At 37.7% G+C, this 20598-nt stretch overlaps 4 protein-coding genes across 8 annotated transcripts; 3 read left to right on the plus strand and 1 right to left on the minus strand.

The window, feature by feature from the left end:
- On the plus strand, positions 1–4062 carry LOC111795866 (protein disulfide isomerase-like 2-3). The gene is made up of 9 exons (XM_023678478.1): positions 1–218; positions 755–913; positions 1713–1826; positions 2026–2186; positions 2282–2381; positions 2960–3136; positions 3225–3370; positions 3515–3661; positions 3744–4062. The coding sequence occupies exons 1-9, from the start codon at positions 87–89 to the stop codon at positions 3925–3927; spliced, it is 1320 nt and encodes a 439-aa protein (XP_023534246.1). The 5' UTR covers positions 1–86; the 3' UTR covers positions 3928–4062.
- A 1532-nt stretch (positions 4063–5594) lies between these two features.
- On the plus strand, positions 5595–10404 carry LOC111795294. Of its 3 annotated transcripts, XM_023677625.1 has the most exons (12): positions 5595–5937; positions 6965–7213; positions 7453–7662; positions 7835–7915; positions 7988–8074; positions 8156–8251; positions 8355–8408; positions 8519–9133; positions 9176–9594; positions 9752–9800; positions 9884–9923; positions 10029–10404. In XM_023677625.1, the coding sequence occupies exons 2-12, from the start codon at positions 6971–6973 to the stop codon at positions 10187–10189; spliced, it is 2055 nt and encodes a 684-aa protein (XP_023533393.1). In that variant the 5' UTR covers positions 5595–5937; positions 6965–6970; the 3' UTR covers positions 10190–10404. The 3 variants fall into 3 exon arrangements, with proteins under 3 accessions (XP_023533393.1, XP_023533390.1, XP_023533392.1); XM_023677622.1 differs by having other exon boundaries at positions 8519–9594; XM_023677624.1 differs by lacking the exon at positions 5595–5937 and adding an exon at positions 5983–6096 and having other exon boundaries at positions 8519–9594.
- Positions 10405–10733: 329 nt separating this feature from the next.
- Positions 10734–18614, plus strand: LOC111795858 (3-oxoacyl-[acyl-carrier-protein] synthase, mitochondrial). Of its 3 annotated transcripts, XM_023678467.1 has the most exons (15): positions 10734–11026; positions 11397–11626; positions 11947–12054; positions 12140–12211; positions 12343–12429; positions 13259–13410; positions 13511–13591; positions 13683–13716; positions 13905–13971; positions 14077–14153; positions 14930–14990; positions 15085–15167; positions 16564–16635; positions 16776–16985; positions 18492–18614. In XM_023678467.1, the coding sequence occupies exons 1-14, from the start codon at positions 10888–10890 to the stop codon at positions 16938–16940; spliced, it is 1428 nt and encodes a 475-aa protein (XP_023534235.1). In that variant the 5' UTR covers positions 10734–10887; the 3' UTR covers positions 16941–16985; positions 18492–18614. The 3 variants fall into 3 exon arrangements, with proteins under 3 accessions (XP_023534235.1, XP_023534234.1, XP_023534236.1); XM_023678466.1 differs by lacking the exon at positions 18492–18614 and having other exon boundaries at positions 16776–17205; XM_023678468.1 differs by lacking the exon at positions 18492–18614 and having other exon boundaries at positions 12346–12429; positions 16776–17205.
- Positions 17473–19434, minus strand: LOC111795859 (heat stress transcription factor A-4c-like). Its single transcript, XM_023678470.1, has 2 exons — positions 18846–19434; positions 17473–18725 (listed from the first exon to the last, which is right to left on the minus strand). The coding sequence occupies exons 1-2, from the start codon at positions 19062–19064 to the stop codon at positions 17997–17999; spliced, it is 948 nt and encodes a 315-aa protein (XP_023534238.1). The 5' UTR covers positions 19065–19434; the 3' UTR covers positions 17473–17996.
- Between the last annotated feature and the right edge of the window lie 1164 nt (positions 19435–20598).

The raw sequence follows: 20598 nt of genomic DNA on the forward strand, positions 1-20598 counted from the left end.
CAATTCAATTCTGGAGGGTTTATCAGTCTCTGCGAGCGTGTTCATCGAGAGGTTTCTGCCTTGATCCAGAATAAGAGCGAGAGAGAATGAGAAGGTATCGATCCACGATTTTAACTCTTTTCGTTTTCATTTTCTTTCTTGGTTTCGATTTCAGCCACGCACTGTATGGGGCCTCGTCTCCAGTTCTTCAACTAACTCCTTCCAACTTCAAGTCGAAGGTTTGTTTTCAATTTCCCTGTTGTTTCGTTTTTCATTTTCTATCTTAGTGAATTGTATTGTTTCTGGTATTTTTGTATTTTCTTCTTCTTGATTCCTCTGAATGGAGGAATCGCACTTTGTGATGTCTCTGTGGATCTCTTTTTATTTTTTAAATTCTACTTTAGCTGTTGTTTTTGCTTTTTTGAAAGCGATTTGATTGTTTTTTCGAGTGGCATTGTATTTGTCAGGTTCGGAAATATTTGGTGCCTTTCTTCATTAGCTGATTTCACGTTTTAGACGATCGCACTATTTTATGCGTTAATATGATGTGGTTTGGAATCGGATGCGAATGGTGTTTGTACGAGATAAGGTTCTTATGAAATCGATGTAGCGATCTCTTTCCATTCTTCTTTTTGCTAATAGTATTATGTTGTCTTCCTCATTTCTACCGTTGTCCGATGTCATAATTGTGGAAATTTGCTTAGTTTTGAAAGTCAATGTCATGTATTTTCATATTTGAACTTTGGATGTAACTCAAAGTTTTGCGATGTAATAGGTATTGAACTCAAATGGCATCGTTCTAGTCGAGTTTTTTGCACCATGGTGCGGTCATTGTCAATCCCTCACGCCTGTATGGGAGAAAGCAGCTACTGTTTTGAAAGGAGTTGTTACGGTAGCAGCTCTTGATGCAGACGCGCACAAGTCACTTGCTCAGGTTCATCATTAATATTATAATCAACTCCATTCAGTGGTTATTTCAAATTCTGTTCTGCATGTCTTTGCTAGCTTGAGTTTTTTGTGTTTTATTTCTTTCATCAATCAACAAACATGCGGTAGTTAATTATTCTCCAAAGGTCTAACCTATTAAAATATCTGTAATTGAAAGTCGATTGTAACATTTTTTAAGTGGACCCAATTACTGTGGATCTCACTGTTATTGGTGGGGATAGATGGAGTTTGATGCCTCTTAACCTAGTCTTGTTTTTCCTTATCCATGGCCTTCCTGGAAAGAGGCAAAGGCAAGAGAAGGCGCCGAAGATAGATGCTGTATTTTCCATGATGTTTTCCTTTTCTTATTGGGAATCTTTCCTGTCGTATGAATGCACTTGGTTATTATTGTTTCGATGGTTTGAGCATGAATAAGACGCCTTGGTTCTCTAGATGAAAATAACTGGTTAAGTTTTGAAGTGGTTGTTTTGTTCCGTTGAAAAACTTAACTGCTTAAACTTTAAAGGTTTTGTTCCATCGAAAAAATAGCTGCTTAAATTTTTGAGTGGTCAGTTTGAGTATCATTGGTGCATCTTCTCTTTCTTGAATGACATTCTTGCATTGATGTTTAAAATCTTAGGAAGAGTTTGGTTGGATGTGACAATTGATACACTTCCGTTCGGCTTATCTTCTCCACTCAATGACCTTCTTTCTTTTCATCGCAAATTCCTCTAATTATGAAACACTTCTTGTTCACTATGCTACTCTGAGTTTCCTTATATTCAGTGGGTCGTTCATTTCTACAGGAATATGGCATTAGAGGATTTCCGACCATAAAAGTCTTTGCGCCTGGAAAATCTCCAGTAGACTATCAAGGAGCTCGGGATGTTAAACCCATTGCCGAATTTGCTCTGCAACAGGTTTGCATCGGAACTTGTTGGGATAACTTTCATTTAGAGCATTAACTTTCTTATTTTCTTTTTCTTGTTTTTGGCTTTGTCGTTAGCTTCAGAGAATCATCAAGATCCTTGTATCTTGTCATGCAATTGTGAAAATACTTGTATCATTCATATTTTGAGACGTGCATTTGATATATTGCATTCATTTTCTTTTTCTCAGGTAAAGGCTCTTTTGAAGGAACGTCTAAGTGGAAAAACAGCAGGAGGAGGGTCAAATGAGAAATCAGAACCTAATGCTTCAGAAGAGTTGAATTCTCGCAACTTTGATGAGTTAGTGATAAAAAGTAAAGATCTCTGGATTGTGGAGTTCTTTGCTCCTTGGTAAGTGTTTATTATTATTTTTTACTTTAGAGCATGATTGTATTCTATATTTTGCCAGAACGATAATTTATTTTTTTTCCCTTTTATCTTATAAGGTGTGGACACTGTAAACGATTGGCTCCAGAGTGGAAGAAGGCTGCTAAGAATTTGAAGGGGAAGGTTAAATTGGGCCACGTAGATTGTGATGCCGAGAAGGTTAGTCAAAATTCAGCTTTTAGGTATTTTAACCAATAAATTATCTGAAACTTAATTGAATCTGTCAGCTAATTGTAGAATTATATTGGGATCGATGTGGATCAGATTTATATAGTTTGCCACTTGAACGATTGTTTTGTCTATCATATGACTTCAATTGTCTGCCTGCCTGATGATGTTTTGTTGGGTTAACTATTTGAAACCGGAGGAGGAAAATAAGGCTGTTTGAATTCGAGTTTAAAAACTGTTATTTTTTTTTTGTGGATTTTTAGAACAAAAATGAAGTGGAAACATATTTGATATCATTCTTTAAAACTTGTTTTCCTTTGAATTTTTATTTATTTATTTTTTTATGAATGACCTATTTTTATAAGTTGTTGAGTTTATTCTTCCATTGAAAATGATGAATTTGGACATGAATGATAATTTCAACGGCAACCCAAATTTTTATGAGTAACTTGATTCATCAAGTTGTTGAACAGTCCCATTTCTAGTTTCCATTCATTTTACCTCCAATTCGAGTCTTGCTTACTTTACTAATGATTAACTGAGGTATCTAATCGGCAATGGCTCGCCAGTCTCTAATGAGCAGGTTCAATGTTCAAGGATTCCCCACCATCTTGGTATTCGGTGCTGACAAGGACACCCCAGTTCCTTATGAGGGTACAAGAACTGCGTCAGCAATCGAGTCATTTGCTTTAGAGCAGCTAGATACAAATGTTGCACCCCCAGAAGTGACGGAGCTGACTGGTCCTGTAAGTTGCTTTCTTGATATGCTAATTGGTTTCTAAAATATTTTATCATACGCGTGGAAGTATGAATCTTATTATCTCACTCATGTAGGACGTGATGGAAGAGAAATGTGCCTCGGCTGCCATATGTTTTGTAGCTTTTCTGCCTGACATTTTGGATACCAAGGCCGAAGGAAGGAACAAGTACCTCGAGCAATTGTTGTCAGTTGCAGAGAAGTTCAGACGAAGCCCCTACAGGCAAGTATCTAAAATCACATGCTTTCACTCAAGTAAAATTCTTCACTCTGGATATCATATAGTGATCAGTATATAAATGGTATAATACAATTTTATAATGAGACACTACACGAATCTGAATCTACTATGTATACTATTATGCAGCTACGTTTGGGCAGCTGCTGGTAAGCAACCAGATCTCGAAAAGCGCGTTGGAGTTGGTGGATATGGATACCCTGCTTTGGTAGCTTTGAATGTGAAGAAAGGAGCATACGCCCCCCTTAAGAGCGCATTTGAGCTCGCACATGTTGTGTAAGTCGAAACTGTACATCCCATCCAATACCATTTCAGAAATGTACAAAATTGCCTATGAAATGATTGTTTGTTTTTACAGGGAGTTTGTAAAAGAAGCTGGCCGTGGAGGAAAAGGGAATTTACCACTTGAAAGCTCCCCCGAGATCGTGAAGACCGAGCCATGGGACGGTAAAGACGGGGAGGTAATCGAAGAGGACGAGTTCTCACTCGAAGAGCTTATGGGAGGTGGTGAAGATGACAGTGTGAGCAAGGATGAGCTATGAACAAATTGAAGTTTTTTTAGTAAGTAGTGAAGGAGAACGTCTGAATTAAGATTATGATTTCTGAGGTTAATGGGGACAGTTTGCTGTTCGTCTTCCTAATTTAAATTTAAATGACGTTTCACTTTCATGGTTGAAGTGTTTGTTTTTCCCTTCACCCACTCCTTTCGTCTCGCTGATCTACGATACCTCGTGGTAGAATTCATTAAATAATTAAGAGCTCCTATTCTCTATCCTCCATTAGCCATTCTTTCCTCAAGTGGCATCCTCAACTAATTAATCAGTTTATATTAAGCTCAAAATATAAGCCAAAAAAAATGATGCACCTCCGATAAGGTAAGCATTTCATTTTAATGGACAGACCTAAAAGGGTGCCCTTCTTTGGACGTTACCAATAGGTTATAAACACATGAGATATGCTTCCAACCGACCTTCTTTGGACGTTACCAATAGATTATAAACACATGAGATATGCTTCCAACTGACATACTTTGGACGTTACCAATAGGTTATAAACACATGAGATATGCTTCCGGGTTTACTAATTTACACATGAGATATGCTTCAAGATCCTAATTATTATACGAGACTGTCCCCAATCTTTACCGGTTTGAGACATTATTACAATTGTTTGATGAAATATATAAGAAACAAATCATATTTTTATAATGCGGAGAATACCCAATATTGCACACTAGGTACTTCAATTGTGTTGTTCAATTTAACTCAATAATCTCTCAGGTCCCACATTACAAGCCACGTGTCAGCCTTTCATGGCTAACATGCCTTGAGACCAGCTCAATTCAACACAACCTCATCAACAAAATAATAATAATAATAAATAAATAAATAAATAAACGAAAATGAAAAAACAAAACAAATCCGTTTCTCAACCTTATATATTTAGGTGCCCGCGACGCTCTTCACTCCCATTAGCACCTTCAAACAATTCATCCGTACTACACAAGCCCTAATTATGGCTGTTTCGAGACGCCTGGCACTTTTTTCCCTCGGAACGATCCTTCTCTGCTTCTTGATCACCAGAGCCGCCGTAGCCGACTCCGACCACGGCGACAACGTTCACGTCGTCAGGTACTCCTCCGCCGCCACCGACGAGAGCGAAAAAGCTCACCAATGCAGACAAGAAAACGACGACGTTGACGACGATTTCGATGACACGTACAAGATCGTGAACAACATCGCCATAACCCTATCGGCATCCGGCAGAATACTTAAGGAGGGGGCGGCGTAATCGGAAGACGAGCCGGCGTCGGAGGAATATAAGGGCACCAGGTTTACAGCGGGGCATTGAGCGGCGGCGAAATCACACAGTGTTTTTATATCCTTCCTTAGCGCCTGAGAAAAAATTTAAATGTGTTTTCTATTTCTTATTCTTAGTTGGCAATTTTGTTATGGTCTTTGGTTTCTTCTTCTTGCGGCAATAGGCATGCCTTCACGGTATCTCATCCGCATGCATTGAATTTGTTAATGATTTAGTGCGATAGATGCATTTTGTTTATGATTTAGTGCGATAGTACTTATTCTGCCTTTCTTTCTTTTTTTCTTAAAAAATTATTACTAAAATATGATTTAAATTAGTTAAATTTTTAAAATTCATTTGCAAGTTCCTTTATTTTGAAATTTTTTACTTCAAAAATAAATTATAAATAAAAAAACCAATAAAAATTATAAACAAAATTTATTCAAAATTCAAAAATTTCAAAATATTGCTTTTTAAAAATTTGTCTTGATTAAGATATCTGGAGCATCAATACATACATTCAAATGTAATAATTATCCGAATATAGTATTAAAAAAATAATTATTAATGTTTCTTTGAACCAGCGTAAAAATGGGCGTCCTCGTCATCCGTCTACTAGATTGCCGCCATCTGCACAAACTGCGACCTTCATTTTCATTTCTCAATGCGCATAAATCTCTTCTAATTTCGCATGCAACCAGTTCTTGGGCAATATTGATTTTCCTTTCGCACAGGCCACCGACCAACTTCTGGTAAGTCATCCATGCCTTCAAATCTGGGTTCCGATCGTCCTTTCAAAAGTTTTGAAACCATGGTTTTGATTTCCTTTTGTTTCGATGGAATTCGATGCGTGAAAGAGTTGTTTTAGATTGCTAGGGCTTGTTACCTCACCTCTTGATTTCGATGAGAAGGTATTCTTCTTTCTGGACGCGTTTTTCTTTGAGAAACAATCTGATTGTTCAGCTGTTAAGAATATCGTGGATTCCAACGTTCAATTTTGTCAATTTTTTCCACGAGCTTAGCGATAATTGATCAGATAGATGTTAGTTTTTGCTCCTTTTCGCATAGGGAGAGATGGAATTTCGTTTGGTTGGATCGATCGATGAGGGACTTTCTTGGTCTTTAACTAGTTTCTTCTATTTTCTAATAGCTTCCGTGTTCAGAATTTGAATATCATAATTGTTGTCAGCAGTCTTGGCTGCATAATTTTACGTGGTTTACTTAGGGTTCAATTACCGTTAATTCATGGGAAGTTACTCTCACTGGATCGTTGATGGCAACCATGAAAGATTCCCAATTGCTGCAGTCTGAATTTATTAGCGATAGTTCATTGGTAGTCCCCACCTGTAAACAATGAAAATCGAATTGGATTTAGCCGTGGGACGACCTTATGTTTCCTTCTGATATGTTCATTAATCCATGTTGGTTTTTGTATGAGCCAGCTTCTTTTTTAGATGAGCACGAGAAGCTGCAGCTCTGACAATCTAAATGTGATGTCCCACATTGGTTGGGGAGGTGAACAAAACACCCTTTGTAAGGGTGTGGAAACCTTTTCCTAATAGACGCGTTTTAAAGCCTTGGGGAGCCTTGAGGGGAAACCCGAAAGGGAAAGTCCAAAGAGGACAACGCGTTTTAAAGCCTTGGGGAGCCTTGAGGGGAAACCCGAAAGGGAAAGTCCAAAGAGGACAATATCTGCTAGCAGTGGATTTGGTCCGTCACACTAAAATCTTAATGCGGAGTATACTGAGTGTCCTGATAATAGCTTGTTATTTCTTTCAGGAGAGCATGGAGCAGCAACACAGCATGTATAATTTGCCCGTCTTATGGAGAGGAATGAAGTATGTGGTGGAAATTAGTTCAGATTCTACTCTTCGGGACCTCGGTGAAAAGCTGCTAAAATTAACAGAAGTTCAAGCAGATACTATGCGGCTCATAGTCCCACAATTTTCCAGCAAAAGCTCTAAAATGTTATATCCTTTTTCTGATGAAGATGGATTCTTGGCTTTGCATAAGATTTCCATTTTTAAGGTGCCATTCATTTACTTATATCTATGACGTAGAGTTTTTTAGGTTGTGTGCCACAGCTACTAGTTGGTTTTTGATTTGACGGGTTATTTGAAGTAGTATGTTCGTGACGCCTATGAAGTTCTGATATTAAGTTTGCTGTTTCGATCTGTCTGGAACAATATTTTCTCTAATGATCCACCAAAAAACCGTCATTATGCTGCTAGTTCTAGGCAACTGACTATCAGCTCTGACTGCTTCAGGATAACAAGCCTATCAGAATGATGGGAGTATCTAAGAATGAGGTAGATGAAGTTTTGAAGAACGAAAAAAAAAATGAACGAATTGCTGGGTTCGACGAAGAAGAACAGAGACTGAAACAACGAATGTCAAGTAAGCGACAGGGCTTACTGAAACTACCAGGACCCTATGTATTTTGTGAATTTCGGACGCTTCAAATTCCAGGAATTGAGGTGCTCTTTTCCATGCTCTATAGTGTTTTTTCAGTAATTTAGTATTGCATGCATAAATGTCAGCAGGATTGCATTTTGCAGGGCTTATTTCCTTTAAGATTTCCTTTGTTGAGAATTATATTAATCTACATGTCTTAACTGGTGTTGAATGGCATCCTTTCATTGGCTGTAGTTGAACCCTCCAGCTTCAGAAGCTTTGAAAAGAATGCATATGCTTGCAGCTGATCCTGGCATTGTTGCAATCATGAACAAGGTAAAGCAATGATTAAATCTGGATTTAATATGTGATTGGCGATAAATAACCTGGTGATTGGCCTTCTTTTAGCATCGTTGGCGTGTGGGAATTATGACTGAGATGGCCCCTGTTGGCTATGTTGGTGTGAGCCCGAAATGTATTCTTGGCTTTAATAAGGTATGAACGACTACTTCAGTGTGTGGAAAATCTTAGAATATTATTCTCCAAATTCGAATTTTGACTGTGCTTTCTGATCAGAACCATGGAGAGGAGATATCTCTGCGACTTCGGACAGATGACCTGAAGGGCTTCAGAAAATATGAAAGAATTAAGAAAACATTACTCCATGAACTTGTGAGCTCTCTTTGTTTTTTCTTTTTTTATGCATGCAGAGGATAATAGTACATGGTAATTGATTCTCGAATGAATTTCGTAACATATGGTGATTTACAACTAGGCACACATGATTTATTCCGAGCACGATGCCAACTTCTATGCTTTGGATAAGCAGGTAGTATGTTTTATGATTAAGATTGTTTTCTCATTTATGGCATATTTACAATTGTCGCTTTGCATTATTAGTCTGTAATTTGGTTGTTCTTTCAATCTTATATTTCTTAGCTTAATGAGGAGGCTGCCACTTTAGATTGGACAAGATCAAAAGGCCACACGTTGAGCGGAGTTAGTTATTCCCAATATCATGATGAAAGCGATGATGTTCAAGACGGCTTTGGTGTCTCACAGAAGCTTGGTGGTAGCATGTCGTATCGGCTGGTTAATCCCCGTGCTTCTTCAGTTTCCGCTGCTTATCACCGTTTGTCACACTCGTCAGATTTCAGTTCAAGAGTGTCTCCAGTAAATGGAGAGTCCAATCCGGATGAAAATTCTAATTGCCAAAACAAACTGGAGCCTGATCCTGATGTTGATGCTTATCAAAAGAAGATCGAGCCTGACCCAGATGACAGTTCCAATTATCAAAAGAAGCTCAAGCCTGACCCAGATGACAATTCCAATTATCAAAAGAAGTTCGAGCCTGACCCGGATGACAGTTCCAATTATCAAAAGAAGTTCGAGCCTGACCCGGATGACAGTTCCAATTATAAAAAGAAGCTCGAGCGTGACCCAGATGACAGTTCCAATTATAAAAAGAAGCTCGAGCGTGACCCAGATGACAGTTGCAATTATCAAAAGAAGTTCGAGCCTGACCCAGATGACATTTCTGATTATCAAAAGAAGTTCGAGCCTGACCCAGACGACATTTCCGATTATCAAAAGAAGTTCGAGCCTGACCCAGACGACATTTCCGATTATCAAAAGAAGTTGGAGTCTGACCCAGACGACAGTTCCGATTATCAAAAGAAGTTCAAGCCTGACCCAGACGACAGTTCCGATTATCAAAAGAAGTTCGAGCCTGACCCAGATGACAGTTCTAATTATGAGGCGAATTGTCTAGAAGCTGGCTTAGTCACAGAACCTATGCAGACAGAGCCTGGCCCTGATGAAAGTTCGGTACATCAGGCGGATTTATCTAAAATGGTTGTTGATGAACCCGATCCTGATGATCAAGAAATTCAAAGAATTCAAGACTCTGTTTCTGTTGTTTGCATTCGATTGCGTGAGGTTATTGCAAGGCTGCTGGCTGAAGTTCGACCTTCTGAATCCGCCGCAGTTTTTCAAACTCTGTTCAAGATTGTTAGGTAACTTCTACTGTTCTTTTCCTTTTGTGCTCTCAGTTCTTGATGGAAATGTTCGACTGCTTGTCCTTGGCTACTGACACTATGGCTTTTGGCATCTGGTTATTATGATTTAATCTTCAATGGTAAATTGTTTGCTTAAATTTCCTCTTATCTGCAGGAATGTTATTGAACACCCTGGTGATATGAAATACACAAAGTTTCGCAAGGCAAGGCTATGAAATACAGAAAGCTTTGAATAAGTTTTAGTAATTTTTATTGTTCCCTTGAGCTAATAAATGAAGCATTGCAGGCTAATCCCACTATCCAGAAGAATGTTGCCAACTACAAAGGTTAGTTTTGTATGCGTTCATATGCAACATGCTCGAAGAAACGAAAGAACTGTTCTAAATCACTATGATCTTCTGTATCAATTCTTTTAACATTTTTGAATGCAGCTGCACTGGAGATCCTCTTCTTGATAGGTTTCATTGAAGATGTACTGCTAAACGAAATGGGCAACGCCGAAACATTTCTCGTACTGAAGCGTAACGATCCTGGCTTATTGTGGCTTGCCAAATCCACCCTTGAAACGTGCAATGCCTTGTATATAGATTGAAGAACGTAGTTAGTATGTTTAATAGAACTGTAAATGATAGTGTATGATGATACTATATACTAGTTCGACTTATCGTTTTAGACTAGACAACACGAAACTCAGGACTGTAGGTCCATATCGTATGTCGGTTTATTTGTTTATGCAAATGTTCAATTATAAACTTGGTTCTTAAGATTTTAAAAAAAAGGTTAAGTTCCTATATTTTTAGGTTTCAACTAAAGATGTTCGTTTAAAACCACGAGATCGAGGTGAAAAATCCTCATTTAAATAGGGGAGAGCAAGAAAAGATTTTGGGACAAAAGTTATATTTTCCATCAATGTGGTCTTATGTCTATTATATATTTATATAATATTAGGTTCCTTTATATATTTTTAAGAAAGTCTTTGCTCCGCTCCAAGAAGAAAAGAAAAGCAAAAAAAAAAAAAAAAAAAAAAAAAAAAAAAAAAAAAAAAAAAAAAAAAAAAAAAAAAAAAAAAAAAAANAAAAAAAAAAAAAAAAAAAGAGTGAAATTACAAATGTGTCCCTGTAAACGCAAGAGTTTTAAGTTCTACGGAAATTGTATCGAAGGAAAGAACAATTGAAGTGGTGAACTGCCGCGAGCCGTTCCTTGCAAGTTTCGATGTTCTTACTGTGTCTTCCTCAATCTCTGAAGGTCTGTTCGTCTCCAATCCTCAGTGAAGGTGATCATTAACCGGCGATGATACTTCCGTCTGTCCGTCGCTTATTTGCCAAATCTCGTTTCCCACTGAGTCGCCATGTTTCTTCTTCATCATTTTCGGCGATTCAAGCTTTTGATCCTCCTCCTGTCGTTCATACTCGAAGAGTGGTCGTTACTGGTAATGCTTTCCTAATTTAATTTATAATATAGCAATCACGCTTGTCTAATATCTCCAAAGGAAATTTGTAGCGTCCAATAGAGTCGAGCTGCATTTTCTGCAAACTTTAGCGTTTTGCCGAGATAGTAAATGAAAATGCGTAGATTGAAGCTTTTATCCATTTATGTGATCATGCTCGGTTGATTTTTTTTTCTATGTATCTAAAATATCTAATAGTTTGTTCTTGCTGGCACTTAGCTTATCGGGAGTAAGCATCAACTTTCCTCGTGTTTCTCTCGTAATTGTTTTAGAGTAATTTGTAGTCTTTTTTCATGAATATGCTTATATTTTTTACTTTACCATCTCTTACATGTTTGCCATTTCATTTCAGGTTTGGGAATGGTGACTCCACTTGGTTGCGGCGTGAAATCTACTTGGACGCGCCTAATAGAAGGGGGATGTGGGATTATAAAATTAACCCCAGAAGATCTCCAAATTAATGCTTTTGATCCAGAAACTCAGTTGCACATATATGACCAATTGACATCAAAAGTTGCTGCTGTGGTCCCTCGTGGAACAAAGCCTGGTGAATTTAACGAAGAATTGTGGCTTAATTCTAAGGTCAAAGAGGATATTTCTTATTGACAAAATGCTTCTCTTTGAACATAATTTACGTTGATTGTTACATTTTTATATAGCTTGATTTTTTTTCATGTACAAAAATTGAGAGTGGAGGTCTAATCTGCTGGATGGGTTCTTAAGACATAGCTTTTTCTCTGTTGCTTTTATTAGCCACAGCTCAGATGATTCTTATGGTGCCTGAATTAGTGAAAATATAAACCTAGTTGTGGGACAGATTCTTTAGATGATTTTTGTGAACATCTCTGATAGTTGTAGGTATTCCCTCAGCTAATCGTGTTTCAGATTATTGAAATTGTCAGGAGCATCGCTCAATTTCAAGGTTTATAGGCTATGCTTTATGTGCTGCCGATGAAGCCTTAAAAGATGCGAATTGGATGCCATCTTTGCAGGAACAGAAGGAAAAGACAGTATGGTTCTTTGTATAGTGATATGTACAACATTTTTCTTTTAATTATTCAGGAAAATATGAATTTTTTAACGTGAAAATGCCAGGGAGTCTCTATTGGTGGTGGAATAGGAAGCATCAGTGATGTGCTAGATGCAGCACAACTAATTTGTGATAAGGTTAATTTATGATATTTTTGCTCTTCATATATTGAGAAAAAGAACAGAAATCTCTCTCGTGCCTCTCATCATGGGGGGTTTTTAAATGAATTTGTTTTCCTCTTTATTTATTTATTTTTTTTTTCCTGCAGAAGCTACGTCGCCTTAGTCCATTTTTCATTCCGCGAATACTAATCAACATGGCCTCAGGTCACGTGAGCATGAAATATGGATTTCAGGTACAGAAATATATTCTAAGATTTTTGAGAATTTGCTATGCTATGAGATTGATCAGGATACATGGCATTTGTGCTGTTCTTCAATTCATGATGCTAGTTGTCCATGTCTGATAGTTTTTTAGGGATCTTTTTTTATGGGTAATCAGTATTTTTAAGTAGCCATGAAGCTGAATTGAAATGAGATATTGGTGCACTGTGATTAAGGGTAAACTTCTAGTTTTAGTTGAGATTGTTAATTGTTAGTTAGTAGTCTCTAATTGGTATTGGCTGTTGATTTGTTGGTTATTTTATTAGAAATTGGTTTACTTAGTGGGTTAGCATTCTCTATGAAATGCGAGTTAGTCTTCTGTATTTGCATGACTTTTTGAATAATAGTAAAGGCTCCTGTTGAGAATTGTTAGAGCTCTGTCTCTTAGGTGTAGGTTGCATCAGATATCTTGGTTCAATTTATTTTGGAGTAAGTGATCTTTGCTGCAAAAATGGGAAACTGTGAGATCCCACATCGGTTGGAGAGGGGAACGAAGCATTTCTTGTAAGGGTGTGAAAACCTCTCCCTAGGAGACGCATTTTAAAACCGTGAGGCTGACGACGATACATAACGAGTCAAAGCGAACAATATCTGCTAGCGGTGAGCTTGGACCGTTAAACTTAGGCTGATATCCGGCCAGATATGATCAATATCAACATGGAAGTGTCAGTGTTATTAGCAGATGCCCATATAATTATCTGTTTCTGTCTGTTCAATTTTAACACATTCAGCCTTTTAGCATAGTCGATGGAACTTCTTAATAATATCTTTCAAATAAAGCTGTCTAGTGTGTTCTTATAGGGACCAAACCATGCTGCCGTGACAGCTTGTGCAACTGGAGCACACTCCATTGGCGATGCTGTTCGGATGATTCAGTTTGGAGATTCTGATGTTATGGTGGCTGGAGGCACAGAGTCCAGCATTGATGCTTTATCAATAGCAGGATTTTGCAGGTGATTAAAATACTGAATAAAATGCCTTTGACTAAACTATGTTGTACTGAATGTGACTATACTTTTTGAGTTCTAATCATACCTAATTAATTATTTTCAGGTCGAGGGCTTTATGTACAAAATACAATTCAGCTCCACAAGAAGCTTCTCGCCCTTTTGACTCTGGTCGAGATGGGTTTGTGTGCGTACACATTTCATTTATTTTTATTTTACATCCTTTTTTTTTTTTTCTTATTCTCACTTCCGCCCCCCTCCTTGTGACCCGCATTCAGTATAGGGGAAGGTTCTGGCGTCATGGTGCTGGAGGTCAGTTGGATGCTACTTAAAAGCTCGTTTGGAATGAATTTTTAAGTGCTTAATGTGCTAACAAAAGTGCTTTTAAAGATTTAGAAAGTCATTCTAAATAGGCCCTTAATGAGATACAACAGTTCCTTTATTCTATTTGTTGATTGAGGTAGCTTTGTTACAAGGTTAGTTCTCATTTTCTTATACAGGAACTTGATCATGCTTTAAAACGTGGAGCTAGAATATATGCAGAAGTTCGTGGCTATGGGACTTCAGGTTTGATTTAATTTGAATGAGCTGGCTTCGCTGACTATTTTGTAGATTTCTCTAAGGGCAATGTCTTTAAGTTTATGTGGTAATAAAAATAATGATGATCTTTAGGCGATGCTCATCACATTACTCAACCACACGCCAGCGGAAGAGGTGCAGCCCTCGCCATGACACGTGCTTTAAAACAGGTTAAAGAACTAATGATGGCTTTAACTGCTTATTTATTTCAGATTAGTCTACGAACACTCTCTTTTTCCATTTTACTTGTTTAATTACTTTTAATTAAAAACAACCTGCCATAGGGGCAGGATAAGAGATCCTCACCACTAACTAAAAGCTCCCATGAATGCTCTCTAATTTGTGAGATCCCACGTCGGTTGGAGAGGTGAACAAAACATTCCTTATAAGAGTGGGGAAACCTCTCCCTAGCAGACGCATTTTAAAACCTTGAGGGGAAGCCTAAAGAAGACAGTATCCGCTAGCAGTGGGCTTGGACTGTTACAAATGGGATCAAAGCCAGCAAGGACGCTGGGCTCTCAAGGGGGGTGGATTGTGAGATCCCACATCGGTTGGAAAGGAGAAGCATTTCTTATAAGGGTGTGAAAACCTCTCCTTAGAAAACACATTTTAAAACCTTGAGGGAAGCTCGGGAGGGAAAGTCCAAAGAAGATAATATCTGCTAGTGGTGGGCTTGGGCGGGTACAATAAATAACCAAAAAGAAATATAATAGCAATGTTATTTAACAAACCTTGTGTTTGGAATAACTGCTTAAAAACACGGTTTCCTTTGCACTTAAAATAGTTTTTTAAGTACTTAGAAAGTCATTCTAAACGGACCCTTCAACAATAAAACATTCTCTCAATGCTGAATTTGCAAGGATTAACTTGAAATTCACTTTGGTTTGGCACAAATTTATAACATGCTTGCTTTTTTTTTTTTTTTTTTTCCTTTGATGAATTGCAGTCTGGATTTCATCCCTGCCAAGTAGATTACCTAAATGCACATGCTACATCTACACCCTTGGGTAAAAATTTCTATCTTTTACAAGTTGCTTAGTGTGATTTTTGTGTCAATGTTGTATTATAGATGTAATTTATGTTTGTGGGTCTTTTATTTAGGTGATACAGTGGAAGCCACTGCTATAAAATCTGTATTCGCTGACCATGCTCTATCAGGTGCTTTGGCCTTTTCATCCACAAAGGTAATTTATTTCGAGAGTTCAAGGACCAAATAGACATAAACCTCAAAGTTTAGAGACGAAATTGTAATTTAATCATATATTTATTATAAATTTTTTAACTAAAGCCAAATATATTGTTCTACTGCTTTGGCATTGTTTGATAATCATTTGAATTTTGAAAATAAAACTTATAAAACTTCTTCCACCTGTAGACCATATTCTAATAATATAACTGATATTCCACGATCTGGAAAGTGTTGGATTATTCTACGAATTATCCAACGTTTGGGAAAGAAGTTCATTCATACGCAAAAAAAACAGAGTGAAGGGCAATTAGGTCCATTTTGANAAGAAGACAGTATCCGCTAGCAGTGGGCTTGGACTGTTACAAATGGGATCAAAGCCAGCAAGGACGCTGGGCTCTCAAGGGGGGTGGATTGTGAGATCCCACATCGGTTGGAAAGGAGAAGCATTTCTTATAAGGGTGTGAAAACCTCTCCTTAGAAAACACATTTTAAAACCTTGAGGGAAGCTCGGGAGGGAAAGTCCAAAGAAGATAATATCTGCTAGTGGTGGGCTTGGGCGGGTACAATAAATAACCAAAAAGAAATATAATAGCAATGTTATTTAACAAACCTTGTGTTTGGAATAACTGCTTAAAAACACGGTTTCCTTTGCACTTAAAATAGTTTTTTAAGTACTTAGAAAGTCATTCTAAACGGACCCTTCAACAATAAAACATTCTCTCAATGCTGAATTTGCAAGGATTAACTTGAAATTCACTTTGGTTTGGCACAAATTTATAACATGCTTGCTGTTTTTTTTTTTTTTTTTTCCTTGATGAATTGCAGTCTGGATTTTATTTAGGTGATACAGTGGAAGCCACTGCTATAAAATCTGTATTCGCTGACCATGCTCTATCAGGTGCTTTGGCCTTTTCATCCACAAAGGTAATTTATTTCGAGAGTTCAAGGACCAAATAGACATAAACCTCAAAGTTTAGAGACGAAATTGTAATTTAATCATATATTTATTATAAATTTTTTAACTAAAGCCAAATATATTGTTCTACTGCTTTGGCATTGTTTGATAATCATTTGAATTTTGAAAATAAAACTTATAAAACTTCTTCCACCTGTAGACCATATTCTAATAATATAACTGATATTCCACGATCTGGAAAGTGTTGGATTATTCTACGAATTATCCAACGTTTGGGAAAGAAGTTCATTCATACGCAAAAAAAACAGAGTGAAGGGCAATTAGGTCCATTTTGAGGACGAGTATATAACCATTATGCAATGTTGAGACACAATATATGCACACAACTAGTACTCCACTGAGTTCAGTCTTTGTACAAATTTGTCTTTTGCCAACGTTTCGTGATAGTTATACATGAATGAAAATCGAGTTTCAGGGTGCAGTCGGTCATCTTCTTGGAGCAGCTGGTGCTGTTGAGGCAATTTTCTCTGTTTTGGCCGTACACACTGTAAGCAGAATTAGCTCTTTCAATATGTTGTTTTCTTTGACATCGACTGTTACAAGAACTGGCATCCCTTTTTAAGATGCCTAACTAAGCAAACAGCAGTACTCTTTGAGCCTAATGGCTGCTTTGTTGTTTTATTGCAGGGTGTAGCACCACCCTCTCTTAATCTGAAGGAACCAGACCCCATATTTAATGACAACTTCATGCCTTTGACCTCTTCGAAACAGATGCCAATTCGAATAGCTTTGTCGAATTCCTTTGGCTTTGGAGGCACAAATGCATCCCTACTTTTCGCTTCTGCTGCGTAGAACAGACTGATTACTCCAAATGGATCTCGTTCGTTGAGGAAACTGGTAAGTTATTTAGTCCAAGTTGTAACTTGTTGTGGAGATTCCATTTTACACAATTTGTGAGTCATTGTCTATTTATTGTGACAAAGATGCGATGATAGGGTACATGTTAGAAGAGGATATTGAGTATTAAGAATTCCATTTTGTCAACCTCATGTTTGAAGACTTCATATTGGTGAATGGGTCGAAGAGTCCTCGTGGTGGAAATGACCATCTTCCATCTTCTCTAAGGCACAGACATTCTTCGATACAAATTCTATAAGCTCAAACACATGGCATAGTCATGTATTTGAATCTAGGAAACAATGCCATCTTTATAGCATCCTCGGTTGGTAAATAAGAAAGAATATCAACAAGTGCAGACTCTGAAAGCTGATTAATCCTATCATTTTGAGTCCCTACAATCTTCAGTTAGGCAGTCAATTCATTCGATAAGAAACTTTAGGGAAGTGCTCAAGCTCTTTCCTCAAGTAAAATTAAATCACTAATGTTCTTCAAACTCAATGTCACTAATATAGAAAAGTCAAATTACAAACAAACGAAGCCTTTTGTGAGCAAGGCCAGTCGACCACCCAAATGCTAAAAAACACCATGAAATTACAACTCAAATCAGCCCTCGATCGAAAAACAAACACAAACAATGGAAGAAGAGGAGGAGGAGATGATCACATACTACGAAATATGAATCCGAACTAAGTCAAGAGCCAATGCACACTGACTCGACCACGCTTTTCTTAGGTAAACAACTCTCATCAAACTCAATAGAGGCTTTCTTAGATAAACAAAACTCTCGACTCGACCACGCTCATCTCTCCTTTTTCTTTTGTAAAGTTTGTCGTCTTTCTTCAATTTTGTCTCATTCAACTGATCAATCCTCTCGTATTTTATTCTCTCCTATTGTACATAGATATCGTAAACCTACAAATTTTATAAGAACCTTTCCGGAAGAGAATGGTAATGAATTGTAATGTGAACAACAAAGAAGGAAATCTAAATCATTTACAAACACCTAATCTACCTTAAAACATTACTCCTTCTATCCAAATAAACTTCCCCACCATTGGAACACCCCGGAACCTCTGTCAAAAACTGTTCCCAAAACACATCATTCACTCCATTTTCCCCTCTCTTTTCCCCTTCTTTCACACCCTTACCCTCCATTTCCTTCCTCTTCCCGCTCATCTCTCCGCCCAGAACCTCCGCCACGTTGCACAGCAAATCCTCACACAACCCCAACGACACTTCCAGCTTCCCCATCAGCTCCAATGCCGGAACCTTCAAACCATTCTTCAACCCATTCCTCTCATCTCTCTCAACTTCCAACCATTCCTCACCCAAAAACTCACTCAATTTCCCTATCTTTCTCCTTTTCCTCGACTGATCCTTCTGCAACTCCGCCGCCATTATTGCTATCAGCTGCTTCTGTTGGTTCCCCATTCGCCATATCTGCTGACACATTGTTTGAATTTGACGCCCGATTTGTTCCTTTTCATGTTCGTGTTCTTGCAGCTGGGTTTGGAGAATGGTCTTTTCTTGATGAAGGGTTTTGATTTTTAGCTCCAGTTCTTGCCTCTCCAGCTCGGACAATGGAGCTCCACTGCCATGGCTCTGGCTCTGGCTCTGGCTCTGGCTATGGCTGAAGATTGGTTTGCGTCTATGGATGCTTTTTAGAAGATGGGTTCGTCCTCTTATGAACCCTTCGTTGGCGAATTCCCATTGATCTCGATCTACCTTCCTGAACCCCTATTAAGAGATACCAGAATTTTTCTCTCAGGATTTTTACTAAAAAACAGAGGAATCAATGTCAGGGAAAAAGACGATTTGATTTTGGAATATGATGTTTTTTTTTATGTTGGAACTTACGTAAGTGTTCAATTGACGAACGAAGCTAGAGAAATTGTTGTGTTTGAAATAAACTGGGAGCAATTCTTTGGCGAATTCCGGTGGGTTCCAAACCACGAAGCTGTAACCACTTTTGCTCCATGACACGACGGAGTTGGTCATCGGATCATCCACCATCTCGTATGTTTTGGTCAGAAATGGCGGCGGTGCGCCGCCATAGCTTCCATCTGAGCCCTCCATTTATTTGACTGAACAGTAGGAGTTTCAGCCAGCGCCGCCGTTGTCGCCACCGTGATGTAACCAGAAAAACAGGGGAAAGGGAAATCTGGTGAGAACAGAACGAGAAGTTGAAGATAAATTTTGCGGATTGATGAAGCAATGAGAAGGATTTTGAATTTTGATTGAGCTGAAAAATGAAGAAAGGGGAGAGGGATTTATAGAGGCGGTGGTGGAAAAAGTCAAAAGAAAGGCTTAAAAAGGCGTTGACCGGACCTTGTAGCCATGGCTGAATTTTCAACTCTCCATTCTGAGCACAAAGTCGTATGTTTTTCTATTTTATGTTTTTTTGAGAGATCTTTGAATGAATTTTAGGTCAAATTGACTGGATTATGAGGACCCATTATTTTTATTTTTATTAATATATATATTTTATATCTTCCTCGATATTTTAGTTTACTTTTAACGAAATTATCAAACCTCATTGCTAGTAGATATTAGGAGTGATTTGTTTCACTCCATCTCACATTCTATTAAATTATTATTGTTATTTAATAAATTTTGACAAAAAAAAAAACCTAATTTTAAGATTTATTTAAAATAGAGAAGGTTAAATATAAATATTTAATAATTTAATAATTTATTTGTTTGTTATTATTATTATTAGAATCATTATGACGTAATATAAGGAAGGGCAAGAAAGTCATTGAATAAGAACCGCACAACATAATGGAAAAAGGACTTATCTGGTCGGACGGCTGTCATTGGTGAACGCACGCAACGACGGGAATCTCAGTTAACAAAAAAAGAAACGATAATATTTTAAATGTTCGGATGTTTTTTTTCCCTCAATATACCACGTGGTTATCTATTTCTTAATTAATTCTCAATTTTATGCTTACTCTTTTTCTCTTTTTATTATTTTTTATTTTCTTATTTAGATCCGTCTATCTAAAGAAATGATAAAATTTGTTCATGAAGTTGTATCAAATGGTGAAAGCTCTTATTAATGGACTCGTGATGTATACGAAAGAGTACAGTTTGTATGATAAATTCATGCCACGACATAACTTTTACTTGTTCAAGTAACGATTAAACTGAGGTAGGGTTAGGAACAAAGATAGTCGTGTCAAAGGTCGCACAACAACTTCCTGTAGGGCTTCTTATAGATCATTAGGTCTATCTAGTTTGACTCAACTCCAGAGAAAGGTTGAGTGAACGGGAAAGGAAGGTCTTTCACCGGCTAATGTCTTCCAAGGAATATCAAGGAGTGGACTGACAAATGAACATTTTTTAGGATCGAGCCAAAGAGCTAAAACGAAAGGGCGAAGGGTTTGTGACTCGTCGTTCCATTCCAGTGGATGAAGAATTAGATGTGGGGCTAGAAATTCCTCTAAGGCGATGAAGGTGGTGGTTAAGAATGGCAAAAACCGTTGTTAGAAAGTCTGCTTCCCTCTTTGAACTCAAAGGATTAAACTCAAACGTTCACTGAGACCCGAATGATTCTGCAGCATAGAAACGCTCACCAAGGAATATCAACGAGCGGACTTTAATCTTT

The sequence above is a fragment of the Cucurbita pepo genome, chromosome LG05, assembly GCF_002806865.2.
Source record: "Cucurbita pepo subsp. pepo cultivar mu-cu-16 chromosome LG05, ASM280686v2, whole genome shotgun sequence".
In the NCBI taxonomy this organism is placed as follows: Eukaryota; Viridiplantae; Streptophyta; class Magnoliopsida; order Cucurbitales; family Cucurbitaceae; genus Cucurbita; species Cucurbita pepo.